The following is a 19,553-nucleotide window of genomic DNA, read 5'->3' on the forward strand; positions in this document are numbered from 1 at the left end:
AGTATCGATCATATCTCCTGTGCCCAAATAAACCCTTCTCGCAGCCGCCAAAATGACGGATTACTGGTAAGCCAGCTAGCCCCCCTGTAGCGCTATCGATCCCCCTCCTCGCCTTCTCCGAGTTGGCCCCGAGCACCGATCCCATCGTCCCCCATCACCATGCCGTCCCTTCGAGACTTTCCTTTGCAATTTCTGCTCTGGCTTGCCAATTGCGCTAAGATTTGTCCGTGATTCTGTGCTGACCATGCGCCTTGCCCACAGCCCTGTTTACGCGGTTAGTAGACCTCCCCGCCAATCGGACCTCGAAGCCCCCCTCTCCGACGACAACAATGATCATGATATCGCTGGCTGGCCTTTCCTTGGCTCGAAATTGTGTTTTCTCCCTCGGACTTACCATGCTGACACCGTAACAGCCCTTCTTCGGTGCCATGGGCTGCACCGCCGCCATCGTCTTCACCTGCCTGGGCGCGTCCTACGGCACGGCGAAGTCTGGCGTGGGTATCGCCGCCATGGGTGTGCTGCGGCCTGACCTCATCGTCAAGAGTACGTCCTCTTTCAAGATCCCATCTCTGGACAGGCAATTGACCGCGCTGCAGACATTGTCCCCGTCATCATGGCTGGTATCATTGGTATCTACGGCCTGGTCGTGTCCGTCTTAATTTCCGACGGCCTCACACAAGACGGTTATGCGCTTTACACTGGTTTCATTCAGCTCGGTGCTGGTCTCGCCGTCGGTCTGGCCGGTATGGCTGCCGGCTTTGCCATCGGTATTGTTGGTGATGCCGGTGTGCGTGGGACTGCCCAGCAGCCCAGGCTGTTCGTCGGCATGATTCTGATTCTCATTTTCGCCGAAGTCTTGGGTACGTTTTCCGCTTGATGGGAAAGTGAGTTTGACATGGCTGACTTGGTACAGGTCTGTACGGCCTCATTGTCGCGCTGCTCATGAACTCCAAGGCCACCCTCAACATCTCCTGCTCATAAGTGCACTAAATCGCTTCCTGCGACGGGGTATGGGTGGCAACTTGTATCTAAGACCGGATCCCATACCTCTTGCGGATTTTCCCCCACGTATATTTACGCTGTCCTATGTTCTTCCACGTCTCCACGGGCTGGATAGCACAGGATGTTGGGACTCGGCATAGGAGGGCAGGACGAAAGACAAGAATAAAGGACCTTTAAGGAGATGATATCTGGAAGGGGAGCGAGCGGCGCATCTTGAGGGAATGGAAACCTGGACGGAAAGGAAGGGTTTGGAGGGGGAGGTATGGATAAGAGGGATGGATGGACGGAAGGTAACGGTCGGTTCATATGATATGTAATTGGCTTGTGCGCGCGGGAACACACACACATTGTACTATTGTCGCAACACACACACACACACACACACACACACATCACGACGGTTGTTCATTGCTCAGCGTGTTGTTGTTTCTCGATTTGTTTTTCTTTTCTGTTCTGATCACTCATCACATAGACAAATACGGATGATGCGGGCAAGATTGTAGTCTACCGGCCTGGGGGTACTGGTAATGGGCGTTACTGCGACGGACAGTCAGTGGGTGTATGGTAGGATAATGGGAGCAGAGATAATTGCTCCTGGATCTGTTTGCTCTGCTCATCCCGTGCTGGTGGGTGTTGGTTTGAAACTCATCCCCCGGCCCCTGAGGATGGAAGTTCCCTCCCTCCTTTCAGTGTGTCGAAAGCATATTGTTTACCCGGTCGCTGAGCTTCTCCCCCTTGATGATCAGTAAATTATTTAAGGGAACATCCAGCTCAATAGCCCATTGCCTTCTCCATGTCAACCCAACCTATTACACAGCCCTGCTCTCACCAAGCCCCAAGTCCCACAAACAAATGCCCCTCTTGATCTTTCCCATCCCATCCTCATTTGCCATCACGGAATCCACTTCTCATCAACCCCTCACCCCTCAGTGATCCAGGGCAATCGTGCAAAAAAACTCTTGCCACGACTCCACATCCCATCTCCATCATCCATCCTTCAACCCCCAAACCCCTACCCTCCTCCACCACACCACACAAACGAAACTCTTGGAATAATAGCTTGCCTGCCCTCCCTGGCTTCTAACGACAAACGAAGCAGCTCTTGCCCGGCTAGCTCAATCGGTAGAGCGTGAGACTCTTACTTTACCTCCTAAGATGAATCCTTAAGGTGGTGGAGAGAAACACGGACATCTCAAGGTTGTGGGTTCGACCCCCACGTCGGGCTCAATTCCCGGCGCGATTGGCGCGTTCTCTTTTTTTTTTTTTCCTTTTTCCTTTTCGTGTCTTATCCTATTCCATGTATTGAATGTGCTCGAGTTTTTGTTTTAGCATTCGCAAGTAGGGAGCATGAAAGGGAGAGAGTTCAGTTTTATGGTTGAATGGCAGGCTTGACTTGCAAAAGGCGACATACGTCGTAACCCACTCACCCTATCACCAAAACCATCACGAGTCTTAAACCTTGTCATACACCAAATGATGCTATTACAGCTTATTGATAAATCAAATAAATACACTCAAAAGCATAGCATTCGATGCTAAACTAGAACGAAGCAATCTAGCCTGGGTATCATCATGATGATCAGTCCTAAATCATTATGTGTCCGATCCGAATTTCCTCAGTCAACTTGGACCACTTGCCCAGCGAGTGGTTCTTGGCTGCACTCTCTGTATCTAAAGACATAGGAAATATACAGTTATGCCCTGTCCTGCATGCTGGTTTATATGCGGTGAGAAGGGATGCCACTGCAAATGCTCAGATGCTGCGCCAAACTCTAATAATGCCCGTCAGGGTATGTAGATAGGTACCAATCAAATCAGCATGCCGTCCTGCGTGAGTGAGTAGGGTATTATATTCAGTGAGTCCATCCCAGTTCAACGACAAAGGAAACCTCTCAGTCCGTCTGGTATCCGTTGCGTTCAACCTCCTGATGTTCTTGCAGGCTGAGGCTACCCCTCGCCTCATTCTCATCCTCCTATTCATTTCAAGTCCAACCCTCGCCCTCCTTCTCGGGACCCCTCAGTCCCCTTTACTACGTCAACTTCCTGGGGACATACCCCTCCCCCCTCACGACGCCCCCCAAATCCACGCTCTCCAGCATCTGCGTAAACGTGGTCATGCGCGTCTCACGCTTCCGATCCGTGTCCCCATCATCCGGTAGAGCACCATACTGGTACTCCCTGAACCTTCCTGTCCTATCGCGGGTGATGTTCGGATCTGCACAGAACGGGAGGGTCATGGAGCTTGGCTCGCGAGCTGCCTGCGCTTGTTGGGAGGTAGAGGCGTTGTTATTTGGTCCATACTTGGTGTTGGTATCGTTGGGGCTGTAGCCGTCGGATGAGAGCGGCGAGACGTCGGTACGATAGTTATCTTCTTCGCTGGAGGAGATGCTGAAGGTGGGCATTTCGAGACGGGGCGGGGCTTTGTTATCACCACTGGTGGTGGTGCCTAGCCCGCCGTATCCTCCATACCCCTCTTTGCTGGTGCCGTAGGCATTACCCATATCAGGTGACGCCCCCTGCGACACGGAAGGGGTCATCCTGTCCTTGAGCACCGCTCCCGTAACACTATCCGGCTCGAACTCGGAATCATAGTTTGCGTTTTTGGCCGCCGCCTTGGCGTTGAAGTCGGTGCGGATGGTCTCGCCGTAAGGGATGGGCGCGCTGATGTAGGAGTGCTTGGACTTGGGCGAGCTGTTGGCAGCTTGCCGCTTGCGGTAGAAGATGCAAGCGAGGATGGCCGTCCCCATAATAATCACTACCGCGGCTGTCACGCCCCCTGCGATTGCGCCGACGGGAATGCCGGACTTTTTGCCCTCTTCGCCGCCATCTTCGGCCGGGACGGAAATGGCTGTCGAGGTTGGGGATGTGGATGTTGATGACAGACGTGATGTTGCCAATGACGCTTCTGACGTTGATGTTGGCGTAAGAGCAACCGTCGTGCTAGGCTTGAACCCCTCCGGCACCTTCGACTGGTCATCATTCATGACACACTCGTCGTCTTTGCAAGAGTACCCAAACGGACAGCAAGCGTTGGCACACTTCCCGAGTGGCACGTTCAAGGCCGTCGTCTTGATCACGGCATCCGGGTTTTTGGAGACATCCTGCAGCGAGATTTCGCAGGGGATCGGCGCGATACGCCGGCAGGAAACGTTGTTGGGGCAGCAGAGAATCGTAGTGTTGCCAGCCAGCGCTAGACATGTTTGCCCGGCTGGACAGCAGAAATTGTTGGGGAAGTTGCCGTACTGGCAGGGTGAGAAGCCGGAGACAGAGCAAGTGTTTGCTTGTCGTGATAGCAATACATCATATCTCGATATCGAATATGCAGATACGTGTGTGGCTGTAGCGCAGAGCGCAGCCGCCCAGAGCGCCAGCTTGCGCTTGGGCATCGTGAACGTTGCTGTCTTCGAGAAGGGAATCGGTTGTTGCTGCGAGCAGACTCGCAGGACGAGTAATTGGAAAGGAATTTCGTAGTCTTTGCGCAGGACGGGATTTTTGATGTGGCAGAATACCCCAGGAGGTCGGCCCGCGATGGTCCTGGAAAGTCAAGAGGGATTAAGGATAAGGCGAATACCCACCCACGAGGATCAAGCCACCGATTCACATAAAGGGCTTGTTAGACGTGGAAACAATGAGTAAACAGTGCATGCCCCTCGATATCAACAATAGGTGGCAGAGTACCACAATGGGAAGAAAGTCACGAGCAAAGATTGTGTAGACACTGTTCGCCGTCAGGGGGATACGGTGGCAAGAGAAGAGATAATGGGTGGGAAAAGAGAGAACACCAGGCCTCAAGACCAAGGCGTCTATCCGGGGGTGTATATCGAGAGCAAGACGCAACTCCAGGAGTAAGTTTGATGACCTGCCACCTTGGGTATGACGTATCCCATGTCCAGCGCGACACAAGGGTCCGGCGCTCTAAGTCAAACAACTAGACAAGTCAAGAGGAACACTCACAACCTGGCTCCAGCAACCAGCGAGTGGCCCCATCAAGAGAGGTCCGATGGTCGGTCTCGGGCCATGGCAAGGCATCAAATTCATGAGCCAGTCATGATTACTCGCCTAAGATCATGATGGACTCCATACTCGCTGACTTCCTTCAAGTTCCAGTGGCCAGCTTAAAGGGCCGGCACATCTCACGAGATCCCTGCTAAATGGGGTGCGCACAAGGGGCTGTTCGGGCAGCATTGGGTAAACAATGGGGCGAGAAAGAACATAGAGGTCAAAGAAAGCACGTTGCGGATGCGTGCTCGTTGCAATCTCGTCCGAACTTTTCACGGGGCAGTGCATTGATGTCAGTCTGAAAGCCAGGGTCATCGTGCACCATTGAGCGGTCCCAAAGGTCCATGTGAAGCGCCGGCTCGCCTATGACTGATGTTGATGGCCAGCAAGCGTCGCGACTGGCGAGACGCTGGTTCTCTCATCAATGCTGACTTGAATTTTCTTTCTTTCGGCGTCTGGGAGAGGGTTGGACTCATCTGCGACCACGCGCTTGATTGGCCTGTCACTTGCTCGGTGCTAAATTTGGCTGTTGGCGGTTGGACGAGAGCACCTGGCGGCCCTGACACCTGGCCGCCAGTGCTGCAACGTCTGGTGGGTCTGTCAGTTCTTGGACCCACATGTGCACTGGCCGAGAGGGTGGTCTTGGCACGGGACTTGGTGGTTTTCCAGATTCACCGACTCTCAAGATATCAACCCTGCTTCTGACCTCAACCGACTTCACCACTATCAAGGTGAGTATCTCTTAATTTGAGGCCTCGTAGAGTCATTGCAATTTAGCTCGATTTAACGACATAGCCACTCCTTCGGTGTGTATGGCTACCGACCTTACCCGTCAAGGATCCCCCTCCCCAAGGTCTCGCTAGCAGGTCATGTGCCTCTCCGGCCCTCACCGTCAACCGGCTGCCTCGATGACGACAATGAACAAGCGGCAACATGCAGAGCAGAATGAGGAAGGAGTATGCATCTGTGTTTCTCTTCGAGAAACTTCGCTTAGACAATGCAAAATATGCCAAATTAAGTCATGCCGAGTCCTGGGCTTCGTGGCTGGCCCTGCAGAGTTGTCCATCCTCGTCCGGCCCAGGGGGACAGAACCACCCTCGCCTGTGGCTCTCCGTATGTTTCATGCATGGCCGAGACACTTTGACCCGGTCCAGTTGGGCACCCATCGAGCGCTTGTTTGTTCATGCAAGGTGTGAAGTGCAGTGTAATAGATGTGTGTTCTTAGAAGTGTCGATAAAGGCCCACATATGATCTTAGCGTGGAAGTGCCCCATTTCAACTTCTATGAAGATAATGAATATATAGCAAGAGAAAAGCATAAATATAGAATGCAGATCGAGTGGATTCAATATCATCAGTACAGTTGGGGAAGTGGTGGTGTCACACCACCATAGACTGAAGACAGCATATGGCCTCTAGGAGTATTAACCATCGTGTGCCAGAAACAAGACGACTCTTCCGACTTCGAAAACTCACCATGTTCATAGTTTACGCCTCATTCCTCGAACCCTTGGTATGTGGTACCTAATGAATTTCTTCTAGCTATCTTCTGGGTAGGTACCTACTCGGCGATGCTTCATGAGTCACGTTTTGAGTGACGTCGGAAACTAGCGTTTCGTGGGCCGTCAACACGAAGAACACAGCATGACACAGTTTCACGAGATGAGGGGTCATGAGAAACAGAATCTGTTGAAAAACGTGTAGCTAAGTTGATTGTAACCTAGCCTTATCGCAAAGACAAGTCGACAAGAGGGGTTGACTTACATGGCATTGTCTGGTATGGAAGGAAATTTTTGGGGTGGGGATTGATTGCACCGTGTGCAAGAAGTTCACATGAGAACACTACATGAAGCAAAGCAAGTTTGTCAAAGATCTTGAGGGTGACTTGACTGCTCTGCTTGGGGAGGAACATCCTATTCAGGTATGTAGGCTCAAGCTCCATTATACAAGTCACATTTCACAAACTGAAAGGACCAAGTCGTTATTTTGAACTTTTTCATTCCCATATTTGCCATCATAGGCGGGGGTATATTCCTTACTATACATAAAACTCCTTTTCATGCCATCATCGCTCAACCGCCCTAATGGATTAATTGAAGACCCGTGGTATCCTGATTCCAACTGTCCCAAAAAAAACTCCATGACCATGCATGTTTCTCTGAAATACCCGGGAAATGCTCAGCAACCCAAGAAGAAAGGAAAAGAGAAAACTATCGGTGAGGTGCCCGCTCAAGGAAAACAGCCAGTCCAGTCCAAGGAACTGTTTTCAAGGTGCGAAGAGCCTACACTCGACACCGCTATCATCTCAACCCCCACAACTCTCATCCAGTGTCGTCATCCCCATGACTGAAGCCAAAACCCAGCTTATCATCTCCCCTCCAGATCCCCTTCACCAGCCTCGCGGCAACCTCTAGCACAGAACAGAACAATACAGAATAGATAGTAGAGAGAAAATGAGACAATGAAGAAAAAAATGTGCCTTTTGAGGCCATCCCGCCACACCAGCGGCGGCAGAATTGCCATGTGTGCTCAGATGAGGAGGTAATCCCAACCCTTCATCTGCATGACATCCCGCCAGTGGACATAGGGTTGGGACGCCGGCGCCAGCGCCGATGTACCCGCAACCGCCGTCTGCCCAACCGTCTGCTGCTGCGGAGCCTCCATTGTTGTAGTTACTGGCGGGGGGCTCGCCCTCGGGCTCCCCACAACGCTCTGCACGGCAGCCTGCTGTGCCATGAGCACATCCTGCTGGGCCCAAACCTCGCGAAGGAGGGTGGCCACACGACCAAACGACCCAATATTGGCTAAATCTCCCATCAGCGCGACGCGCTCCTCAAGGAAAGCGCGGAACGGCGACCCCGCCAGCGCCACGCTGCCGCCAATGAGGTACACCCAGCTCAGGCTGCGATCGAAACCTGTCGGGCCAGCAGGAATCTGCCGCAGCACGGCGACAAGCTTGTCGACCAGCTGGATGCAGCTGCCCTGGGTCGGGTGAAACCCGGGGATCAGGCTGCACAGGTAGATGCGGGCGGCGAGGCGGTAGGCGGCAGTGATGTTGCGGCTGAGTGAGGGGATGGCGGTAGCCATCTCGGCGGAGTACAGCTCGGTGATGTTAATTTGCTCGCCGAGGGTATGCGCGTGCTGGATGATGGTCATGTCGTCCATGCCGTTCTTCTTGAGCGCCTCGAGGCAGGCGATCTCACTGATCAGATACATGACACGGTCCTCGCAGCCCATGAGCTCGCGGAGCCCCAGGAAGGGGTTGGTCGGCGAGAGGTGCTTGGTACGGTAGGTATGGGCAAAGACAGGCGGGCTGCTAAGGAAGGTCGCGCCAAGGATGTCGACCCACGCGGTGAGCGTCATGCCGAAGGGGGCTTGCGTGAGAGGCTCGTTGGGGTCGGAGACTAGACGGGGAAGATCGAGCTTCTGCACCAGGGCGATCACCGCCTGGAAGTGCTGGTGCCAGGCGACGTCACTGAGGGAGTCCTCCAGGCGGCCGACGACCCGCTGGAAGAAGATGAAGCCCAGGGCGGCCTCCAGGATCTGCTGGTGGTCTTCGTCGCGGTTTAGCGCGTCAACCAGCATTGCGATGGCTGAGCTGCGGTGATTCATGATGTCATTGTCAATCTGTGTGGCGGCCTCACCAGTCAGGCCCATCGTCTGCTTGTAGTGCTGCGCAGCGATGGACAGGCACACGTGCAGGTAGGCCTTGTTGGTCTGCAGCGAGGGCAGGATCAGGTCGGAGGCGGTCGATCCGGTTTGTGTGGCCTCGAGAATTGGAAAGAGCATCGGCAGGACAAACTTGATGAAGTGGTCCAGAAGGCGCTGGTCGCCCTCGTCGAGCTCAATCGCGAGCTGCTTAGTGGTTGTTGTTGTTGTTGTTGTTGTTGCCCCCGCATCAAAATAGCTGAGGTCGACCGTCTCCTCCGTCGTCGCCAGCGACTCGCGTCGCTCCGAGTAAACCTGCTCGGTCCATTCACCTACCAGAGGGAATGGAGGGATGACGCCGGGCGGCGGAGGGACGGCGTAGCTGTAGGTGGCTGTTGTCGACTCATGTAAGGTCTGGACATCGTCTATGAACATCTGCCGCTCTGTCTTGACATCAATCTCATACGGATAGGGGAACATGAACTCGGGAGTGACCTGCGGCGGCGTGAAAGGCCCAAAATCGGCAGTGCTGGGCGGGCTGTTGAAGTTAAAGCCGAAGTGTGAGTCGATCGAAGCAGACCGCGTGCGATCCATCGGGCCAGAGAAAGTCGCAGAAGTCGGCAGCGAGTGCGAAAGGCCCGGCGGCGTGCCGACCGATGTCTGGATGGTGTGCGAGGACTTATCGGAGAGCTTCTTGCGCTTGATGATCATCTTGATCTCCTCCTTTGTTTTGCGGCGCAGATCGTTGTTGCTCCACCACATTGGCCGCTTGTACTCGCAAACAAGTCCCAAATGCCTGCAGGCCGTGCAAATGGGAGCCGCCTCATCGCACTTTTTCCTCCGTAGCCGGCAGGTGTAGCAGCCTTTACCATCACGAACCTGTGTTAGTTTCCTAATCGGGTAACTATAAGTTGTGTGAGACGGCAGACGACGAACCTGTCCGGGAGCGGCGATGCATGACTGTCTTTTGCTTGGGGTTGTCATTGGCACCGACCTTAGCGGTCTTCGCCTTGGTTGTAGTCGTTGTCGTTGAAGCAGCCATCTTGACCTGCGATGTCTTCACCTGCTGTCTCTGGTGGCTGGGGGAAGCTGTTGACATTTTGTATGGTAACCTTTGTACTAGGTCAGGGTGTGGGCCCTGAGGGTCTGAGGGTCTGAGGGTCTGAGGGGTGGGGTGTATTTGGAGAGGGGGTAAGGTTCAGCGATCCCCGAGCTAGCTGCGAGCGGAGAAGACCAGGGTAAAGCTATCGGACAAGGGTCTCTCTCTGTCGAGCTTTGCCAACCCTCCAAGCACCTCCAAGCACTCGTGCCAAACTCAAATTCCCGTTGGGGGCAATTAAATTAGTGATGTTAGTCGTGAAGGAATGACTGGATTCTAGCAAGTCCGGCTTGCGAATCTCGGTATCAAAATCGTGGATCGTAGAGGTGCTTGCTGTCCTCGAGCTTGCTCTTGGTTGGACAGCGGCGAGTAAGGAGAATTGATTAGTATTGAAAGGGAGAGATGCAAATGGTATCCTGAAAAGCTGGGCTGGACTGGACTGGACCGGGACCTGGATTGCCAGGCTGCTGACGACACTTGTGCTGGCCTGCTCTGTAGAAAAGAGAGAGAGCCCTCTCTGGACGTGAAGTGGGCAAATTCTTATATCTGACCTAGCCCGGCAGCAGTGTGCCCAAAGAATTGTGTTTCTATTTTTGCACATTGCGGGCTAAATGACCGCTTCTTGATTTTAACCCGCTTTTGGATATTTGCCCACTTGTGAGCGACATGACATGCATGTGCCGGCCAATCTATCGATTTTGGTTGTGGGGGAACTTGTGCGTGGCTGCTGCTCGCACTGGGCGAGGGGCCACTGGGGATCGGGAAGGGAAGTACCTCAGCAGGGGCCCTGGAAGGGCCCTCATTGGTGCCGTCATCGCAAGCCGACCTTTTCGGCACGACTCTACCCGGATGGGAAAGCAGACCCCACAGGGCATCAAGTCTCAGCAGCGAGCAAGCGAGTTCTAGGCTGCTGCTGGCTGGAGGGAAGCTGGAGACATGGGGTCCATCCAGAAGTGGCCCACCTTGGCACCTCGCCGGCTTTTGCATGGAGCCAGTAAGCCCAGTGAACGGACAGACAGCTCATCACAGCCCAAGATGTCAAGTGACAGACTAGTTTGCTTATTGGCTGGTCCAGTTTGGCTTGGGAAAGGCCAAATATGATGATCCAAACAAAAACAAGCCTACCATTGTTCTAGTTTGAAAAAAATGAAGGAATCACCGTGAATGACAATAAAAATGAATTCTTGGGTCCAGTCGAAAACGAGGCCGCAAAACAGCTCCATTGTGCCAAACCGCATGAACTGTGAACCACAAGCATGATTGCAATGGTCCTTACGAAATCTTGCGCGACGGCCCAGGCCCCCGCCCCCCTCTCCTCCTGGGACCGAAAACCCGGGAGCCAGGCGGTGGAAATTGAAGGCTGTAGGCCGTGTGCCGTCAATGATTCTATCTCCACTTCCACTTTGTGCCGATAGAAGAGACCTCTATACCGTAGGACACGGTGGGACATGGGCTGAACCCATGGTTGTCGAGATGGTGTACGCAATAGATTTTTGCTCCAACCACGCATGGCTTTCCCCCCCCTTCCCCCCCGGTGCCTGTGTTCCCCTTTCTCCTCATCCTTCGACGTAACACAGTATCCGTGCCTGCACGGCGCAGGTTGATTGCATTTCTATATAGCTGCTGGTTGGTGTTGTATCGTAGCATTTTAAAGCAAGTAGATGTACACCTTAATGCCTGCGGCGGCCCGGCACAGCATTTGCTGGTGTGTGTCTCGCTCCTGCTGGTTGTAAGGCACCGAGTGGCATCCTCCACAGACATCCCATCGGATAGAGGGTTCAGTGAGCACCACAGCCCATCTTTGTAGTCTATAGTAGGCCATCACAACAGGGCATTGATGCCTCACTGAGGGGCTCTTAGCCAAGTGCGTCATTTGACGTCGTGGTCCCCGCGTGACTTTGTCATTATGATTTGAGATTCCGTACCGGGAGCAGTGCTGGCTTGCCCGTTGTGGTCTCTTTAGATCCGAGTCTTTTTCCATTGCCCAAATCTGAGCAGCCTGCAAATCAGAAGCCTCGTTCTGGAAATTCACACCAGATTGGTCGCCTCGTAGTCAATCATGACGATTGCTCTTTTCAGTCGTGTGGCTGGCCGGTAAAGCTGGCCTGCGGCCCAGCTTTTCCCTGAAAGGTGCTAAATAGGGAGGTACCGAAGTACTTCGGCCGGTCTCCTGACTTTACCGTCGTGGACCATCAGAGCCAAATTCCAGCACTCTATTGTGTAGCAGTCCTCTCAACAACTCTAGAAAGTTTATCGTCATGGTCCAGACGCAGAGCAGCGGAGGGAGCTAGCCAAGGTACATCCATGCCTTGCGAAAATCGGGTGCTGCCCGGGCACCGTGGGCCATGCGCACAAATTCTCACGGCTTCCTATTCTGCGAAGTGCGCGCTGCGATGCCTTGGAAGCACTCCATGGCACAGCGGGACCTCCCAGGCTGCCCGAGCTGCTGAGTCAGCGAGAAGCAGTCAAAAATCAATGCAAAACGTTGCGCAAAAGGTGGTTGACGACGGAGTGCAGATCGGCCCAGTGGCCACCAAGTACAATGCCAAGATCGAGCCAAGTGGGCTGACAGTGTGACGGCAAATCGCTCGTGCATATGAGCGTGCGGCCCGAGGGACGGCAACCAAACAAGATTGGCTCGTCCATCGAGATCAGGCAGGGCTCTCATGGCTCCACGGCTGGCATTGCAACGCCAGTGGCTGGAATTCGAGCCAATTGCACGGAAGAAACCCCGGTGGGGCTCACTGGAACAACGGAATGGTGGGTCCCTTAGGGCCATGGTGGGGTTCAACGCGGGCATCCCCTAGTCCAATGATTGTTAGTTCCAGCCCGCCCCATGCGGAAGGCCAGCCTTGGCATCTCAACATCGAATTCACCTCTGCTGCCAAGGAAGGCCGAGGATACGTGCCTTTCCTTCTTTTGACGGCAGCTCTCGCTCTGGCAGCTGGCAGGCAGCTCAGCTCTCGCTCGGACATTGTGTCATCATTTAAGCATTGATAGCCGACTTGCTTTAATTTGGAGGAGACGGCAGTAGCATGATGAAGATGGCACGGTATAGAATCGATTCCATGGTTGCTCTCGAAGTCTGGCTGCAATTCTTTGCAAGTTTCACCTCCATCTCCTGGTTCTCGTTGACCCGCTCTATCAGTATTTATAAGATCTTCAAGATGCATGAAAGTGACCCAGCTGATCGGAACCCATTGTTCGATTGCCATATCGCATGTGGATGTTGATGATCGACTGACAATTGGCATGTTGGTTCGGAAGACCCCGCAGTGAGCACATGAAGATGGGTTAATTAGCCGCCGATTGTCCATTTTGGGGTAATTAGCTGGCGATGTGACTGCAGTGCTGGTCCACACTTGGCATGCTAATGTGGCCTAATTATGGCAAAAAGATGAACGACCAAAATCACCATTCTGGGAAACTGGACGCAAGCACATCACGCGGGGTTGCTGTCCTATTTTTAATTTTGCCCACTTTGTTTCTCAACCAAATTAACCCACTTGCATCGGATCACACCTGTGAACTCCGGCCGCAGCTTGGGTGACCTGCCTGGAGCGTGACCGAGCCCATCGGGAAACCACCCGAAAATCACAGGGCCGAACAGCATGCAGCCGGCAACCGTGTGTTCGGCCCATCTACGATTCACAATGACTGTCCTGTCGGCATCATCCAAGACTTCCAACCTGAATGGCATCCTACAAACTAACAAATTCATCATGGTTCCCCCTTGGTTTTAACCCATTCCGTCCCATTTCGTACCAGAAACACACAGACTGCTACCAGATATCCATATCGCTATCACCATCAACCGTTCAATGGCTTTCACGGCTAAAACAGAGAAAGGCCGACAACGGCGCCGACGGAATTTGTCAACAGAGCCCAGATACCACGCTGGGGCGAGAAGCACCACATCGCTTCCAAACCCAAGTTGTCCGCACAAGCACTCTTCACGGTCTCGACTTCTTCAAACCAGACAAAAATTGATTCCTACCCCCTCTTTGCGAGAATTATCGACCTGCCTCATGCCTCACTCTCACGGTGCAAGATACGGGCATTTTCCTCCGAGTTCCGAACCAGGGTTGTTGCAGTGAGCGCGGGGTTAAACCCAAGACGGACCTTGACAAATCTCTGCTCTATGAGATTAGGGCTTCTGAATGCATCGTCGGAGCGCTGCCTGGGCCTTTCTCTCTTCTTGGTGATTTAATTTTTAAAATTCTTCATCACAGAAATTGGGTCCTAGCAATGTGATATGAAGCTTCAGCTACTGCGCCATTCCTGGTTTTGACAAAATCCCAATCGATATCACACAATGTGAAAAGATTTTTTGGTAGTTCACAGCAATCCAGCTTTTTGTGCCTTGTAACAGTTGAGAATGGCTGATAGGTGATAGCGTGCGATGCGGGGGAAGATGACAGGGGTGGACGTATCACAACAGCCAGCCCTCCTACCGGATAGTGGGCGGGCAGCTGGTGGCGTTCATTGTTCTGCAGATGAAGAACACCGGTAGCTTTGCCATGCTTCCGCTTTTGCAGATCTTCATTCTGCCACTATCATTTATCCTATCTCGACAACCTCGGCTGTGCGTTGTTAAGAACTTTAATGGGCTGAATATAATATCTCCTCCCGGCGATATGATCATAGCCTTGGCTGAGGACAGGAGAGGAGCATGAACAACCCACCTAAACCGGGTTCAGAGAGGCCATCTTTGTCTTGCATCCCCTGCTTCTGTATCGCCAAGAACCATTCCCGAAAGCCAGCTGATCTGATCACAGAACGTTACCAGGGACAACTTGACTGAAGCATAAACATATCTGAAGCTATCAACAATTCCTAGACCCAAAAAAAAAGCACTGAGAAGTAGAACTCAGAATTCTCATACTTAGCTCTGCACAATTCTCAAAGATCTCAAGATAACCTTTCCCTCTTTGGGCATGTCCATGATGGCCAAGACGATCTTGACACACTCCACTCTCCCCTGTGTCGCTAACACTCTACAAAAATCCATCTACAAGAGTTCTGTCATCGACCATTGGGGAAGGATTCTTCGGTTCATTTCTCCATTTTGATCTCTCTTGAGAACTTTCTTCACATTTTTCTCAACTCATCAGAGCATGACATCAATTCAACTCATCATGTTCTCGGCCTTCGCCTTCACTGTGGGTAGGGTTTCGTCGTGGCATTCGCGGACCCACAAAAATACAAGGGAAAGATGAGCCAATGCAGGTCGGTCACCGATAGCTCCCGTGACGGGGAACATGGGGGTGGATGTGCCCGTTGACAGATCATCCGTCCGTGAATCCTTCCTGCTATGCGCTATGCTAGGCTGGGTAGGGCGACGTGGAGCTCTCAAGAGCTACCCCATGGAGAATCCTCCGTGCACAAGGGAGGGCAAGAGAATGTGGAGGTTACCTACTCAGGTAGCTTACGTGATGTGTACAGGATCTTGAGATCACAGGCCAAATTAGCAATAATCACAATTTCACCAACTGATAACAAAGTAGTCACTTCTCGAGGCGAACTTTCGAGGGCCGACATAGCCTAACTTGGCATAACATGAAGCCATTGTTTTCCCCTATCAATGACACAAATCAGAACAGGAAACGGGAGCACGTGCAAGATGATTGGAAACATTCACACAGGTGTTCAACTCTGAGCAAACGGCTGAAAAAGGGCCACCCGTTTGTTTTTTTTTTTTGTTGTTGTTGTTGACAGTAACAAGCTCCATCGCTACCGATCCTACGCTAAGCATTTTGGCTCCTAGCCCAGCTAGCCATTCACAACTCGGAACGGCACTTTTTCTAGCAAGAAGCACATGGTGGGTTGATGGAGTCAGGTATTCGTGAGGGTGGGCAACTTGGCCACACCATCAGGCCAGGCGACCTCACTGGTCGCAGGGCTTTTTAGTCATGTGAGCAGCTTTGCCTCGGAGATGAATAAATCGGGCTCCAGTGCGGGATGGAAATCCATCACGACAATAGTGAAACACCTCGAGATAGCAAATCACCGTTGAGTTTCCAGAGGGTCAAAAGGTTCACCTAGCACATGGCATGCCATCGCATGGCAGAGATGATGTCAGTCAAGGCCAGTAAAGACCATTCAGGTACCCTGGTGGCAGCCAACCGTTGCACTGCGCTATCGGGTCCTGTCGAATCAAAGTGCGTAGAAATGTGCTGAGCTGAAAAAGACAAGAAATGAAGTTATTCGCCCTTACTGTGTTTGGCAAACCACGCCTTGCCAGACTTCGTAGCGTGAGGCGAGAGCTCAACGGTTTCTGGACATGACGCTAACCTTCAAAGTTTGACTTTTATCAAACCTATGAAGTCATTTCGCATGACGCCAGTGATGATCCTATTGCTAGCGCAGAAAACTAGGCGTGCAAGACCGTTGGGCATCAAAAACGGGGCGGATTCATCACAATCAAGGCCAATTACATCCGGTTATCTTTTGCCTTTTCTGGCGGTCAGGAAATTGAACGGTTGAGTTGATGAGCGAAGCTCTTCACTCCGGGCACGAGGAGACTCAAGGCGGGCGGGAAGGATTTCGCTCCCGAGTTCGAGAGCGTCCAATATGCAAGGGAAAGATAGAGAAACTGCAGAAAAAAAAAAAAAAAACTTGCCACCAGATGCAGATAGCCGATGGAACACAGCAGTCAAGCACTGCAAGCACTTACGCAAAATGTAGTTCTCCCCCAGAAAGGGGGTTGGATTGGGGTCGTGGCTGCGGCTGGCCGTTGAAATGCATCTACATCTACACTATCTTGTTCACTTCTCTCCGAGTGGGTGTGGAGGTTTGCGGAGGGAGGGAAGTTCATCCACTCGGGGCGGTTTGGCGTCGAGTCCGAATTCCTCGGCTCCTTTCTGGCTTCCCAAGCGGTCCTACCCTGATATACCCATTGCTTTGCGATCTTGTCTAGTTCCTCCCGAACTTGCAGGATCAGAGAGGCGTCAGTGATTGACCCTGCGGGTGCCCGTGTGTCTGAGACGTGTTTCCTAATTGTGTTGCTTCAAGTAAACAAGGTACGGTGTAAGAGGCCCAAACAAACACCGACAGCGACGGCTGAGAGACAGGACTGGAAGCGGTCATGATCTTCCCTTTGACCTGTTCCCAGCAATGGGTACATACAGTTGCCAGTTGTTAGCCAAATCAGGTGTTACACGCACTTCTCTGTCAAGTCAAGTTAAAGTGCCGGTGGACTTGGATTTGCTGCGCGGCCCTGGCCCTGTCCCTGTCCATGAAGTGTGAATGCCGAGCGAGGTTGCGAGCGACAGGGGGTGCAGCACTCGCCAGATCTCGCTACCTCTTCGCTTCGGAGTTCCCACCTAGGTCAGGCCGCAGCCCATAGAAAACTCTATCGTCACATTGCGTTTCGTTATCTGGCTTTCCCGGAAGCCAGAACTAAAGCAAAAATTTTACCTCAGCGTAACTCTCAAAGTGAGGGGTATCGCATCAATGGTCCGTTGACCACGGGCTGAGGGGAATTGGGACCAGTGGAGATGACGTCTCTTTGGACGACTCATACATTGTCGTCTGCACGTGCTTGCATGAACAAGTTTAGGGCTGAAATTTTGTTGAGCCGGCCACTTGCAATTGCAAAAAAGCATCGTTGAATCTGTCAACGAGCTGGCTTCCTGTTTCCATATCTGTACGCCTGCCTGCTGCTTGCATCATGGGGCATTGCATACTCCGGACCTTAATGGTCAGGAGCTAGGAGCTGCTGCAACATCACCTGACGCGGACCTCAATGCTCACCGCCGCGTAGGCCCGGAGTGGGAGAGCGCTCCACGCAACAGAAATCCTGTAAATGCCCTCGAAGTTGAAGCTGGCAATTGGATATATGGTAATAACCCTAAATGGCCCGATCTAAGAAGCAGCGAGAGAATGTGGGCGCAAATGGGTCATGCAGGAGCAAGCAGGTTTCATGCTTTGATAACCAGCTCGAGGTGAAGCTGATCGTTGAGAAGATTTGCAAGGCGGGGTAGTTAAGGCTTACACTAGCTGGACTAGTGACGATGGCTGAAGCCACTGCCCAAGAACAACGAAAGGTCATGAACATGGCATGCCCGGACGGAAAGTCCGCCCCGCTGCCGGCCGCGAACAAAAGGATCCTAACGTCAGCCGGACCGTCCCATAGCTAGCAATCGGACAAACTAGATCACAACGGCGATGTGGCGGCTTTAGCTTTGTCGATCCGACTAGTGTGTCCAATGTTCGTGTGCTGTCCAATGGAGGGCAAATTGGCCCATTAGCTAGTCAAAACCTCGCCCAATTGACCTGTTTTTTGGACATTTTTGAAGCTCTTCGGGATACCATTCGCCGAAGTGAAGTGGATGCGCGTCTGTCGGCGGAGAGGAATGCATGCGGTCCCGATATCGTTCCTGTGTGGGGGAGGGGCAGCTTTGTGCAACATTGGCATGCTCTTGTCCAGAACCCAGCTCTTTTGGAGGGGATGTAAGCACCTATGTACGATAAGATCCTTATCATAGATGATCGGATCAAATGTAGTGTATGATGCTGTGCTCTATCGGTACCAACCTAACAAGAACACGTCAAGCTTGCAGTGAGTGAGCTCTAAACTTAGAGGCTACGTACAGTAGTAGTTCCTCGCCTGTCTCGAAGCGAAGAGAGGTGAAAAAAATTGCTCAGCCCGGAGTGCAACACTATTTTGCTGCGATGCCGCAGTCGTCATGGGCTTGACAAGGCAAGTGAAAACAGCATATGCGAGTCATCAGCTTGGTGACAAGGCAACACAAGGTGAAGTAAGGACAGTGATGTCGGTGAGAAGGCGGTGTCGGTGTTGACCTTTGCCTCGGACAGGTCTGGTCTAGTGACTTCATCACCAGCCCCGAGCTGAGAGGCGCGAAGGTGAAGCCAGGGTGCAGGAGCTTGCATTGAGGGTTTGGGTTCAACGGGTCCAAGTGAAAGCCGAAAGCCGTGGCATTTCTTGGCCCATGAACCTTACCAGTGGCCGAGAGCCAGCAAGCCAGTTGTCAGCAGCGCAAAAGTAGTTCCCGGCTGCTTCCCGCGACAGGGATCTCGGAGCGCTAGGCGGTAAAGGGACTAGCGCAGTCCAATGGGCGCTTAGGCCGTGCCATTTCTGCAAAGCGATTTTTTTCCAGATGCACCAATCAGAGAGCGAGACAGTCCGATAATGGCAAGCACTTCAGGAATTTTTCATCCAATGAGCATGCGGAACTGCTTCACACCTCTTGGCGACCACTGTCCAATCAGATCTGTCATCTGTCAGTTAGTTTTTCCCCGCCCCCCCCACCACTGTCAGCCTCTTCAAATGACATCCCTTCGCTGCGACTTACACCCTCCATCCATCCTGCACCCCGTGGCACTGCGTTCACGCGCATGCATGCAGCCTGAAGAATGCACTACTCCCCTATCCAATGCCGGGTCTGCCCAACCAGCCGTCGACTTTTCGGCCGACTTGCCGCTGGACCAGCGCTCGCTCGGTGAGATTGGACGATTGCCCACACAATGGAGGGCACCTTCAGTGGTGGGGGGGGGGTTCCAATCGAAGACACTCGACGCTGCTATTATTATACGCACTGAGCGAATGGGAGACTGAGCTATAGGTAGAAGGTGAAGCAAGTATAGTAGTTGAGAGTGGGTAGGTGGTAGTGGGGATACTAGTTCTGGCAGAAAGGACAACATACTGTACTGTCGGCTTCTCGCTCTGCTTTCGCACATTTTTCCCAGACACTCCTACTTACGCCGTATATACAATACCTCTCGCTGTGTTCTCGTATACGCTTTTGCAACCAAACGCGGAAGCTCGTTAGCAGAGTCGAACC

General features: G+C 52.7%; 3 protein-coding genes and 1 non-coding gene across 4 annotated transcripts; 2 read left to right on the top strand and 2 right to left on the bottom strand.

The window, feature by feature from the left end:
- Positions 1-52: 52 nt before the first annotated feature.
- On the top strand, positions 53-981 carry CTHT_0066820 (uncharacterized protein; the record flags this gene model as incomplete). The annotated part of the gene is made up of 5 exons (XM_006696915.1): positions 53-66; positions 262-274; positions 414-543; positions 597-860; positions 914-981. The coding sequence occupies 5 exons, from the start codon at positions 53-55 to the stop codon at positions 979-981; spliced, it is 489 nt and encodes a 162-aa protein (XP_006696978.1).
- A 1,125-nt stretch (positions 982-2,106) lies between these two features.
- CTHT_0066830 lies at positions 2,107-2,227 on the top strand. Its single transcript has 2 exons — positions 2,107-2,143; positions 2,192-2,227. It is a non-coding gene; the product is annotated as a tRNA-Lys (tRNA).
- Positions 2,228-3,032: 805 nt separating this feature from the next.
- On the bottom strand, positions 3,033-4,388 carry CTHT_0066840 (uncharacterized protein; the record flags this gene model as incomplete). Its single annotated transcript, XM_006696916.1, has 1 exon — positions 3,033-4,388. One exon carries the CDS (start codon positions 4,386-4,388, stop codon positions 3,033-3,035), a length of 1,356 nt encoding a protein of 451 aa, XP_006696979.1.
- A 3,141-nt stretch (positions 4,389-7,529) lies between these two features.
- CTHT_0066850 (putative transcription factor) lies at positions 7,530-9,747 on the bottom strand (the record flags this gene model as incomplete). The annotated part of the gene is made up of 2 exons (XM_006696917.1): positions 7,530-9,511; positions 9,585-9,747. 2 exons carry the CDS (start codon positions 9,745-9,747, stop codon positions 7,530-7,532), a joined length of 2,145 nt encoding a protein of 714 aa, XP_006696980.1.
- Positions 9,748-19,553: the final 9,806 nt, after the last annotated feature.

Source organism: Thermochaetoides thermophila, assembly GCF_000221225.1.
Source record: "Thermochaetoides thermophila DSM 1495 unplaced genomic scaffold scf7180000011822, whole genome shotgun sequence".
In the NCBI taxonomy this organism is placed as follows: Eukaryota; Fungi; Ascomycota; class Sordariomycetes; order Sordariales; family Chaetomiaceae; genus Thermochaetoides; species Thermochaetoides thermophila.